At 31.7% G+C, this 12,243-nt stretch overlaps 1 protein-coding gene across 1 annotated transcript; it reads left to right on the forward strand.

Annotated features, from left to right (window-relative positions):
- The first annotated feature begins 443 nt into the window (after positions 1 to 443).
- Positions 444 to 9,108, forward strand: LOC126829518 (transmembrane protein 165). The gene is made up of 7 exons (XM_050559446.2): positions 444 to 1,130; positions 1,517 to 1,745; positions 2,072 to 2,170; positions 3,283 to 3,359; positions 4,051 to 4,227; positions 4,687 to 4,792; positions 5,086 to 9,108. The coding sequence occupies exons 1-7, from the start codon at positions 1,020 to 1,022 to the stop codon at positions 5,154 to 5,156; spliced, it is 870 nt and encodes a 289-aa protein (XP_050415403.1). The 5' UTR covers positions 444 to 1,019; the 3' UTR covers positions 5,157 to 9,108.
- The last annotated feature ends 3,135 nt before the right edge of the window (positions 9,109 to 12,243 follow it).

Genomic DNA, 12,243 nt, shown 5'->3' on the forward strand with positions numbered 1-12,243 from the left:
GTTATGAAATTTTACAATGTCTAGATCAAAATTTATGATTAAGATTAAGGAGTTTTATTTTATTGCACTTCAAATTTGGCGTGGTTGCCACCATAAAACTTGGACACCATACCACTACTACGCTCTTCAGAGTAGTAGATTCAGTTTAACCCGAATTCATGTATACTATTAGTATTACTATAATAATAACGTGTAATGTGACAGTTCAGAGTCTTCTTTCGATTTTATGATCAATTTAGTTGTAAGGGAGGTAACTCCATTTAATTAATTTTTTCATACTATTAGTCCAACATTTCACGGTAAAGATCTTGATTAACAAAAGAAAGTGTCGTCTGTTTAATATTTTGGGTTTCTGGTTGAGAAATTGATTTTTTTTCTAGAACATTTAAATCTATCCCTTGCTATTTCTTTTCAATGTACGGTAGATCTAATTCCTAAATATTAACGTTTCCGATGATGTCGACGCACTTCCGGTGATACACAAGTAAATAAATCTGACAACGTGTAGATAGAAGAAACTGACAAAATTTGTATTAATGTGACTACTTTGTACAAATAATTTAAATCAATTACATACTATAGTGTGGTGTGTGTAATTTCAAGATATATTTAAATTCGATCTCAGCACACCGGTGAAGCCACGTCTATCTCAACTGGAAGGAAGTGGAAGAAGACACAGTTCGCCAAAAAAATAGTAATATAAGAAGATCATAAGTGTCAATTCAATTTTAGTAAATCTAAAATAATAGATCTACCCCTCCGAAACTAATACTCATGAAGAGTATGACTAGTAATATCTGACATTTAACCTTTCATTGATGAAAAGTAGAATCCTTCTTTACCAGTACCAGTGTATGGTCGTACAACTTAATAATTTCGATTTTTATAATTAATTTGATTTTGAATAAGAATTCCATACCCAAGTAGGATTTGTATTATCATTTCAAGGAAACATTTTGTTTTACTTTTCAAACTTATTCTTTCATTCTAATTGTTACATTGACCTGATATAATCAAATATGATGTTACCAACATTAAAAAACATTTGCTCGTATATGTGTGTGATATTGACAATATGGACAGTACTATCATCAGTTGTTGAAGCAGTGGAATCAAAAAATGCAGATTCGGTAGGTACACGTATGGATGGATTTCATTTAACTTATATGCCATCATCCAACTTGGATTGGATTGTTATTTTTAATTGTAATTTGATTGCTCAATACTTTTCAAAAAGATAAATGTGCAATTGATTAATATGTCAGATTGTCAGTGTCTTCTATTTTTAGCCTTAGGGGATATCAGCCTCACTTTTGGCTTGTTTCTCATTAATTGTCTATTTTTGTACTATTCATAGCAAAAACGACTGACTGGTTATCTAAATCATACATAAGGTATCTTTAATGTAATTTGTGATCCATGTAGGTTACATTACACATTAATTCTAACATTCAGTTTTTGTCTTGTTTTACAGTAGATACATATTTTATTATTAGGCTTATTCTTTCTTTATTAGGACTCGCATGAAGACATTTCTGATGTTGGTGATATTATACATGGAATCCGAACGAGGAAAGGAAATCTGGGATTCATCCATGCCTTCATTGCATCCTTATCTGTTATTATTGTATCAGAACTGGGGGATAAAACATTTTTTATCGCAGCCATTATGGCAATGCGTCATTCCAGAGTGACCATTCTTGTTGCAGCTCTTGGTGCCTTAGGTGTAATGACAGTTTTATCAGGTAAGAAATTATTGAAGATAATCAGTTGATTTGTGTGATCAAGTTTAGTGATGTCCTATTACTCCACCAATAACAGGCTATAACTCCAATATTTATCAGCTACTTATATTTAACGTTGCTTATTTTACTGCACTCAGATGTGTAGCCTATATGAAATGGGTTTATTTAATGTCCGCGATATATTTGTAACTGTGTAAACTATAAATTAATATCAAGACAACCACACTCATAATATATTTTATTTATAATTTATTCATACAGAGTTTTAGTAATATGGTTTATTGCTCAGTTTTGGGGGTAATCTCTAATTATTGTATATATTTCAGCACTGCTTGGCTATGCTACTACAGTTATACCTAGAAAATATACATATTATGCATCTTCCATACTGTTTGCTATATTTGGTCTAAAAATGTTAAAGGAAGGTAAGTCAGGCTTAGACTCAATAATAAATACAGGTAAATCCTGTAAATGTTTAAAAAGCATGGATGCTATTTGGTGCTATTTAATAGCCTGTATATGCCGATCATGCCCTATGCTATTTTCCAAATGTCCGACCGGGAATATGCCCAATTGGATATCAAGATACGGTTAATAATAATCAATATTCCAAAATTAATTGACTTCACTGGGTATATAACTACTACTCGTACTGATTAACGTTGATAATAGACTGGATTGATTAGGTAATTGATGATGAGTTAGTTGTATTTTACGTCCGCTTCCACCGAGGTGATATCGCAGACAAGTTAGGTAATTAAGTGATCAAACCATTTATGGTGTTAAACACCTACCTTAATTGATTTTAATCATAAAACTACTTAATCTGTCTTGATCTGCTTTACCTATTAATCCTGAAACAATTCATTGTTTCTCCATTTTAATCCCCTTGATGTTGATCCGCAAGATTAAAAGTATTCAAAGATCAGTCAATAAACTTGTAAGCTAACCTTTAACAGTCATTCAGTTCTCGATCTAAGTAATTAGTAAGAACGGTAAGCTCGATAATTATGCACAACGCAATAATTTTAATCAGTAACCATTTCCCTTCGTAGAAATTGACCACATGTTTCCATCTGGCTTTGGCACCCCATTTGCCATCACACAATATTTTAATAATTTCCGATTAACTGGACTACAAATTATCCGTTGGCTATAATCATACGAAAAAATTATTCGCGACTAAAATGGCACTTCACACAAGCTGGCATTGCTTTCTACATATAATACAGTAATATCAAATTTAGACTCTCTTAGTCTTAGCTCTACATTTCTTCCAATTTCAACTTTTTGGTATTTTGCAATCTATAATAGACTGATCATCAATTGATGGACCTGTTTTAATCCGAATGAATCCAAGCCGTGATATTATCTAGTACTGATATTCATGATTTCTTTTTTCTTAATTATTACCGGTAAATGTTAAATAATCAATCTGAATGCAAATTAGCGTGGATAAAGCGATAAGAAATTTGATATTTTCTGACAATATGCACGTTACAAACCGTTACGTTAATTGTAATGATTTATATGATAGGATGGAGTATGTCAGCAGATGAAGGACAAGAAGAATATGAAGAGGTTCAAGCTGATTTAAGAAAAAAAGAAGAAGAGGTAAATATGACCAGATGAACATTATCTCAAAACATAGGCTGAATACTGGGCCCAAGAACCTTTTCCTTGTTTTCAGTTTAACAAAAAAAAATATAGATTGTATACAATGGATAGAGATTAGGGATGAGTTATCTTTCATAAGTTGACAGGGGGGTTGGATGGTCGAATGGTTTGCGTATGTGCGTTGTATCATAAGGTCTGTCATTGAGTCAACTGGCCTGGTTTCGATTCCCTGGTTGTATGTGACAAGGGGTAGGGTCGCCTGTCATGGGTTTTCTCTGGGTCTTCCGGTTTCCTCCCACTGCTAAAGATCAAAATGTGCAAGTGAATTATTGAAATAAAATTGAACCATATGTTAGTCGCGAAATGGCCTAGTTTGTGTGGACTGGACATTAAACCCCATCTCTCTCTCTCTCCCCCCCTCTCTCTCTCTCTCTCTTGACAGGCAATTAGAATAAAAGAAATAAGAGTGGCCACAATGTACATTAGAAATTTAGAATAGAATGATTTTAATCATTTTGAACCAGCAAGCTTTTTGCTTTAAAGCTTGGGAGCACTGTGACAATGAGTTCAACTGTTCATAGTGGATTATTTTAAACCTTGCTCTCGTGGGTGTACTAAAAACCCCTGTCTGTAGTAAAGAAGAATTTGTAATGATATAATTCCAAGTTTTGATGATAATAAATTACAGAGAGAAAGACAGAATACACCAGTACAAGATATGGAATCTGGTATCATACGTACACCGGGTAGAAGTTTTTTTAGTGGTATATTATCAACAGTATTCTTACAGGCGTTTATCATGACTTTTATAGCTGAATGGGGTGATAGATCACAAATAACTACTATTATACTAGGAGCTAGAGAGGTATGCTTAAAAACAACTTTAAAATATTTCAAGTCTTCAAGTTTCTGAAGTCTGTTTTGAGAAGTGAAACAATCAGGGCATTGTGATTTTTGAATATCAGCTTAGACTTCCTTTTGAGGGTGGCACTTTCAGGGTAGACATGGAAAATGTACCTAGTTCCTTGGATGGGAAGGAAAACCAAGGTCCATCACTGTACACATTCTCCTTTTTCACACTGAGACATAAAAGCCCATTCAATTGAGAAAAAAAGTACTGAACCTCCTGGCACACTCCATGACAAAAATTAAGAATAACAGTTGTCAGGATCAAAAAAGGTTCTGTTTTCCTTAAGATGGTTACGGCAATGTCATAGATATTTTACAGGGTTTAGGTGAACAATGACCGAATTTATCTTGCCCCCTCTAATAGATGATTTAATTGATGATTCTTGAATAATGCCAACTTTTATTTGTTTTTTAGGATGTATATGGTGTAATATTAGGTGGTATTTTAGGCCATTTCTTATGCACTGGTTTAGCTGTTGTTGGAGGAAGAATGGTTGCTCAAAAAATCTCTGTTAGGACAGGTATGTTTTTATTTTTAATCAAAAAACATTCACTATATATAGTAGATAAAAAACATAAAACAGCATTCACTATATAGTAGATAGAAAAAATAAAACAGCATTCACTATATAGTAGATAGAAAACATAAAACAGCATTCACTATATAGTAGATAAAAAACATAAAACTCAACAAAGATTAATCTTCTGGTTAGTGGTTTATAAAATTATATTTAAAAAAAATGTTCATTAAAAAATATTTCATCTTTAATCCCTAACGGAAATAAATATAATATTATTTCTCTTTTTTTTTCAGTCACATTAATAGGAGGTGTTGTTTTCCTTATCTTTGCTTTATCGGCATTTGTGATTGGTCCTGGTGAATAACACCTATATTTATAGATATATTAATCATGGTATAAGTGTATTAAATGTATATAATCTACACTGGACTAGATTGCCTCAATTTTGTATGACACTTTCATAATGGCCAGTTTTTTAAGGAAAGCTTTATTGTACCATACCTTTATGGAAAGTAATTTAGGATTAAAGGGCCATGAGACTATAAGCTAGCTATCTCCAAAATGGATTAAATTGAAAGTCTATAGTGTTCCTTCTATTGTGTTACAATACTGAGAAGTAAATGATATATTCATAATCCTATACCATAATTTGTAGAATTCCTTTGTTTATATCTAGAAATGGGTTAAAGGCAGAAGACTTCTGGTAGTATTTTGGTATTTGTAGATAATTTTTAGCAAGTGCTTACTGGCGAAGAATTCCAGTTATGTGATGTTTACCAAATAGCTATTTATATGGTGATATCTCAACAAGTAACTAATTTCTACAATTTTAGCAAATTATCCCTTTAAAGGTAAAGATAAAACGGTTTGAATCCATGTATATTGGACCTCCAGCCTTCTAATCCTTTAATACCATAGAAAGTTTTAAGTAGATTCTGTTTTAATAATAATTAGAATGTAGGGTTAGAGACTGATGTAACAAATATTTCCTCACACAATTGTGAATTTATTTTTCAAATATGTCCTACTCTCAAATCATTTTTCAAAGTTTAAATTGAATGATGTTTTGTTGAAAACACTAATACATGGATTTTTCTATAGTTTCTGTAGTCTTATTTGAATGGCAGTCTGAAAAACACTCTGAATGTAGTGTTATATGAATGGCCGTCAGAAACACGATCTGGAATTAATGGGTTATATCCAATATTGAAGTTTTATTTATATTAGATTTCATAGTTTACAATAAAATAGAATAAAAGGTGACCTAGACCTTGATGTTATATCTCTTACATTTAGGATATGTATTTAAACTTGACAATTCACTGCCCAACAAAACACTAAATAAAAAACAATAGAACACTTGAATAAAATGTCAGGGTGAATGACAATGTCCTTTATTCTAGTATAACAAGACAATATAATAATACCTGAAATAAAAGGTAATATAGAACAATGTATGATGAATTTATTTTTTTATTTTTACTAAATGTATATGATAATAATCTGTATTATAATTATGGAGGAATATATAAAATATGGTAATAAATGTGGTTATGGAGTAGTATGTGTTAATATGTTGAAAATCATATGTATAATATTGTTTTCTTAAGAAAAGTATTACGGTGAAAGCAGCGACCCCAGATTTCCCAGGGTAAAGTATTGGTTATGTTGATTGGTTAATCATCTTATTTTCAGAATTACATCTCAAAATATAAATTTACTCCTCAAACATTTGACTCGATGAAGATATTGTTGGTATGTCACTTGTAGTCATGTTTTCTACAGAAACAAATATAGGGTCCAGTAATCATGGTTCAATAATTATACACACATTAAAACTTTCATATTGTTACATTTGATAAATTAACCAGCTATATTCACTATATCTAACAGTTCTATTCACTAAACTTTCATATTGTTGTATTTGATAAAGAGAAAGAGATTAACCAGCTTTATTCACTAAACTTATGAGATGACCCTTGACATAGATCTGTAATTGAATATTATACTGCTGAGCATATATGACTATTGTTTTAAAATTATTTGACAAGTGAACAATTTGTTATTATAATGATTTCATCCTCAATTAACTTACACTTTAAATATATATGATGAATGAGTATGTGTGAATATGTTTTATATGTATAAACAAAGTATAACTTATACAAATAAATCATAATGAATGTGTTTCCTTTAGAGATGTATCGGTTTAATTTTAAATAAATTTATTCTTGTATGAGGGGGAACAAAATACACATAATTTTCATGTATGGAATTACACAAATGCAAGTGGATATGTTGTTTACATTTTGTATGTATGTGTTAAGAGTTTATATGTGTGTTTTTTGTATTATATACATATACCTTATATTAGAATGTTCACATGAAACGTCATTAGAATAAACAATTTAAACAGTTAATTTAACATACAATCAGTAATGAAGTAATTACTTTCATGTCTCAATACTATACATTATTTAGGCTATTAATGATGTTAGATTTATTTCTCCTCACCGCATCACATCAGTTTAATATTGGCGGTGACACAGTTGACTTTAACTTCACACAACCCACAATATATCCTATTCCATGTGGGAATTTATATTAGTCAGATAAAGGGATAGGAAGATGGAATTTATAATTTTGCCCATCATGATATTTATTCATGTTTATAATCAAAACTATAGTTTAGAATGACAAAGAGTACTGTAAGTAGGTTTATTTATATTTAGCATCAGTTGTCAGGCTAGATAATTTAATTAAAACATTAAATAATGCAAATTGTATCCTGTATTTTTAGATTTAAATAATTAACATTTGTACATAAATTAATTGTTTATCTAGTTTCAGAAATTACCTCTCTATATGTATAAATATAGATATTGATGTAAATAAATGTGAAGTATTTATAGATTATATTATTGGCGTTATATTTTATTTTCACATTATTATATTACATAAAAACACGTTTTATTTCTATATACAACAGGTGAAAGATTGTTTATTACATACTGACAGCTAGGTCAATAGTAGATAAAACTACTATGGATTATTGTGACTGAAATTAAATTACAAATAAAATTTGTCCCCAATTCCAAATGGCTTTTAATTAGTTTATTTTAGATTAGTTTTTAGGAAATACATCAAATGCTTTTGTTAATAACATTTGTATTGTAATTTGTTTTTAAAACAAGACTTTGTTGAGTTAAATACAATCTGATTAAAACACAGATCCTATTTCGTTTCATTTTTTATAGTTCAAAATTTCCTTTTACTTGTCTGTACTACACTAGGATCTGGAAGAGATGTTATATAAACGGCGTTCTGGATTAGCCAACAAAACCATCTGTTACAGCGACTTTTTGGCGTGCGATGCATGGAACTGTGGGTAAACAACTAGAAACGTCAACACTGATTGATTAATAAATGTCTGACGTCATAGGGTCAAAAGCCGTTCATTCGACCTATTGGCGCAACCTTTACTACAACCGGTCAGATCTTCATGTAGTGTAGGCCATCAAAATTATAAAAAAATGAAACGAAATATAGATCTGTATTTTAATCAGATTGAGTTAAATACAAATATTGTAAATATATTAAATTCTTGAATTTCGGTCTTTCATTTAAAGGCACTACAAGCCATATTGTTGACATACATATCAAAATATAAAAGTATGTACAAATTTACATAATCTAGATATTATGTAATTAAGCATTACAAATATAAAACACCCCCACGAAGAATGGTCTGGCTTGTAAGAAAATCACAGAAAATTATTACTATTTTTGGTACATTTGTCTAAAGACAGGTTAAAAATGGTGGTATGAAATTAATAGAAACAAAAGTCAACTTAAGAAGTCCATAGAGTTATTATTGATTGGTCAGAATAAATTTTTGGACCAAAATACTTTAAATAAAAGTACTTTTGATTCTATATGTATAATTAACCTTTAGTCAAGCCTGTTGGGTAATCGGATGGTTAGGTTTACAGCAATCAAGTCAAATCTGTTAGTGTATTTATTATTATAGACCTACTGTTAAAATGTATACAGCTAAAATACACTTGTCTGCAATATCACCTGAGAGGAAGCCGAGGTAAAATAAAGTTGGTTTAAAATATGCAACCGTTACTATGTACATGGTTATAATTTAAAAACAACTCTACTATAAAATATGAATTTATTATATCTAAGTATGTTTCTTGTGGGGAGGGGAGGGGGGGATTTTCATAAAGATCTAGGTTGTAAATTTTGTACATTCCAAAACTATGTCAATTTATATCTTTGGTGTAAAATACCCCTGTGAATTATGTAAGAATGCTTAAAGTATTAAATCATTCAAGTTTTTATACAAGTAGTCAACTTCTTTAATGTTTTTGGTTGTTATTGTTTAATACATTCATGCATTTATATTCCCCCTAAATCCATGTTTGTTTTGTGAGTTTTATATGGGCTATACTATATACCGAGAAAACACCGGAAACAAACTGAAAACACCGGAAAACTACCGGAAAACATGTTAATCTGAATACCGGAAAAAACTAAATACCGGAAAACACACTCAATACCAGAAAACACCCTAAATAGGTAAAACACCGAAAAAACCTTACCCTAGCCTGTTCCTCTGGAAAACACTGGAAAAACCTAACCCTAATCCTACCCCCCATCCCCCGCACATAGAGGACCAGGCTTCGAGTTACCTATTTAGTTTGTTTTCCGGTTTTTGTGTTTTTCCGGTGTTTTCCGGTATTCATTATAACATGGCGCTTTTTCGGTGTTTTCCGGTATATAGTATTTATATGCCCACATTTTGGGCTATACTATATACCGAAAAACTACCAGAAAACACCATCTTATACTGACTACTGAAAAACGACAATACTATATACCGGAAAACACCATGTTATACTGAATACCGGAAAGCACCGGAAAACCACTAAATACTGGAAAACACACTAAATATAGGAAAATACCCTAAATAGGTAATCCGGAGACTGGCACCCTAAATAGGTAATCCGAAGCCTGGTCCTCTGTGTGCATGGGTTAGTGTTAGGGTTTGTTTCCGGTTTATAGTATAGCCCTTCTCCGGGTTACCTATTTAGGGTGTTTTCTGGTATTTAGTGTGTTTTCCGGTATTTAGTGTTTTTCCGGTGTTTTCCGATATTCATTATAACATGGTGTTTTCTGGTTGTTTTGCGGTGTTTTTCGGTATTTTCCGGTATATAGAATAGCCCCCGGAAAACACCGGAAAAACCCTAAATACCGGAAAACACTCTAAATACCCCCACTCCCCACCATGCCGACCCCTCCACCCTGAACCACTGACAAGGAAATGTCACACTAGTATTTCTCGGGAACTTTCTTGGCCAACATGGGATCAAACCTTATTGATCCGCAGCCTTACTCACTGAGTCACCGTGGCTCCGGAAACTCAAACTGACACGTACGCCCCACATCCCACTATGTCTTGTGTTATATAGAAAAACATCAAAATGGCATAATTTAGTAGTAACCTCATGTTGTGTATAGAAATCATCTTTGCGAAGAAATACTGAATGGTTCTCGAAATCTGGTCCAGAAACGACCCCCACCACATCGATAAAACGAGCCTTATGCACAAGAAGAAAAACAAATTAAATTGTCCCCCCCCCAAAAAAAAAATGTACCTATCCCCAACAATCACACGCCATTATATGAAAAAAAAAATCAAGAAGTATTTCGTAATGACATACCATAACTAAATTCAATCCACTTCCCTGTAATAACTCAGACGATAACTGTCCTTACAGTCCCACCCCCACCAATTAAATGAAGAATGGATAGAAGTTATTTCTAAATCAATTGCCAATTTCGTTATCTGTTCTGTCTGTACCTTTCCTTCGTGAATGTGTGAATCTATAATGAAAACACACACTAAAAAAACACATGTATATACTTTAAACCTTCTGCTTAATCTGGCGTTTTCAAAATGAAATTTTATCTTGTAAAATGTTTAGAATTCAAATACATCACGATACATTCACAAATAACAACACGGGATTCTTCAATTCTTTAAAAATGTTAAAAGTGAGTATTTACATTGTAATCAAAGCTTTTTTTCCTGTCGTTTTCAGATTTTCATATACTCTTGTGTACCGTTTCACTTAAATAAAAATCATTTGACCATGTTTGACAAAAAACACCGACCTTGATAATAAGGAATCTGTGAAATTGTATAGACGAATACACGTTATTTTAATCCGCATCGGGTCTATTGTCGGCTTTTCATCTAGATATTACAAGAAACAGACAGAACGTCGACACTGTCGACAAGAATTTTGCTGCGTATGGTACTTTTCTCAGTATGGCTTCTTCCAACTTTTACATAAAACATACGAAAAAAAAAATGCACTTATATCATTTTGTGGAAGCAAGGTTTAAACTAGTCAACCAGACGTCCATTTCACAGACGTTATTCGTACTAATTCACGATGAATACAAGATCAACTTCACTCTTATCGAAAAAAGGACAAGGTTAGTTATGTTATAATTAATAAGCAAATCAAATTTTGATGCCAATTAATCGACAACAACAAAAGTTCACGGTAATCAATTATGAATTAAATATTAAATACGTTAAATATTATAATAATATAAAACTACCATTAAATTGTTATTATATAAAACTACAATTAAATTGTTATTATATAAAACTACAATTAAATTGTTATTATATACAACTACAATTAAATTGTTATTATATACAACTGTAGTTAATTTATTGTTATATACAACATTAGTTAAACATCAACAACATTAGTTAAACTTCAAAACTTCATCAAATCAAAAATATCTCATGGCAAGTTCAACACTTTTTAATTGAAGGATTTATTATTATTATTATTATGTATCGTCAACAATATTAGCATCTATTAGGCGTATTTATGTTAAACATATAACTTACAACGACGTTTTTAATTGCAGTAACGAGTCCTAAATATGCCATTGTTGCTTTTCGAGAGTCATTGACATGTGCCATCTATAATATACAAAATGTGGACAAACCCAGGAAAAAAGTAAGTGGTGCGACAATAAAAGTAGAAACCAATGTTTGTTTAAGAAAAGGGACTATAGTTTCTACAGCTGGTAAGTTTTCATTATTTTTACGCTGATTAATGGCCTACAGAGACTCAATCATCTACAACATCGGCGACAGATCGATAACGGGCCGATGGTTTGTGTGCTACTTTATGAAAAGACTTGAAACGGGGTTTAACGTCCTGTACTATTCCTCTCCGACTGGGCGAATGAACTGTGCCATATAGTGTGCTATAAGGGAATTTTTGCACTATGGCCTACTCTTACACCGAATTCCACCTGTCGTCAAGGGGTCTTTTACGTGCACGCAAATGTGAACAACTTCTATATAAATATATAATAATAGTCCTCTCAAATTTAAAAATGCAGATGAA

Source organism: Patella vulgata, chromosome 8 (genome assembly GCF_932274485.2).
Source record: "Patella vulgata chromosome 8, xgPatVulg1.2, whole genome shotgun sequence".
Lineage (NCBI taxonomy): Eukaryota > Metazoa > Mollusca > Gastropoda > Patellidae > Patella > Patella vulgata.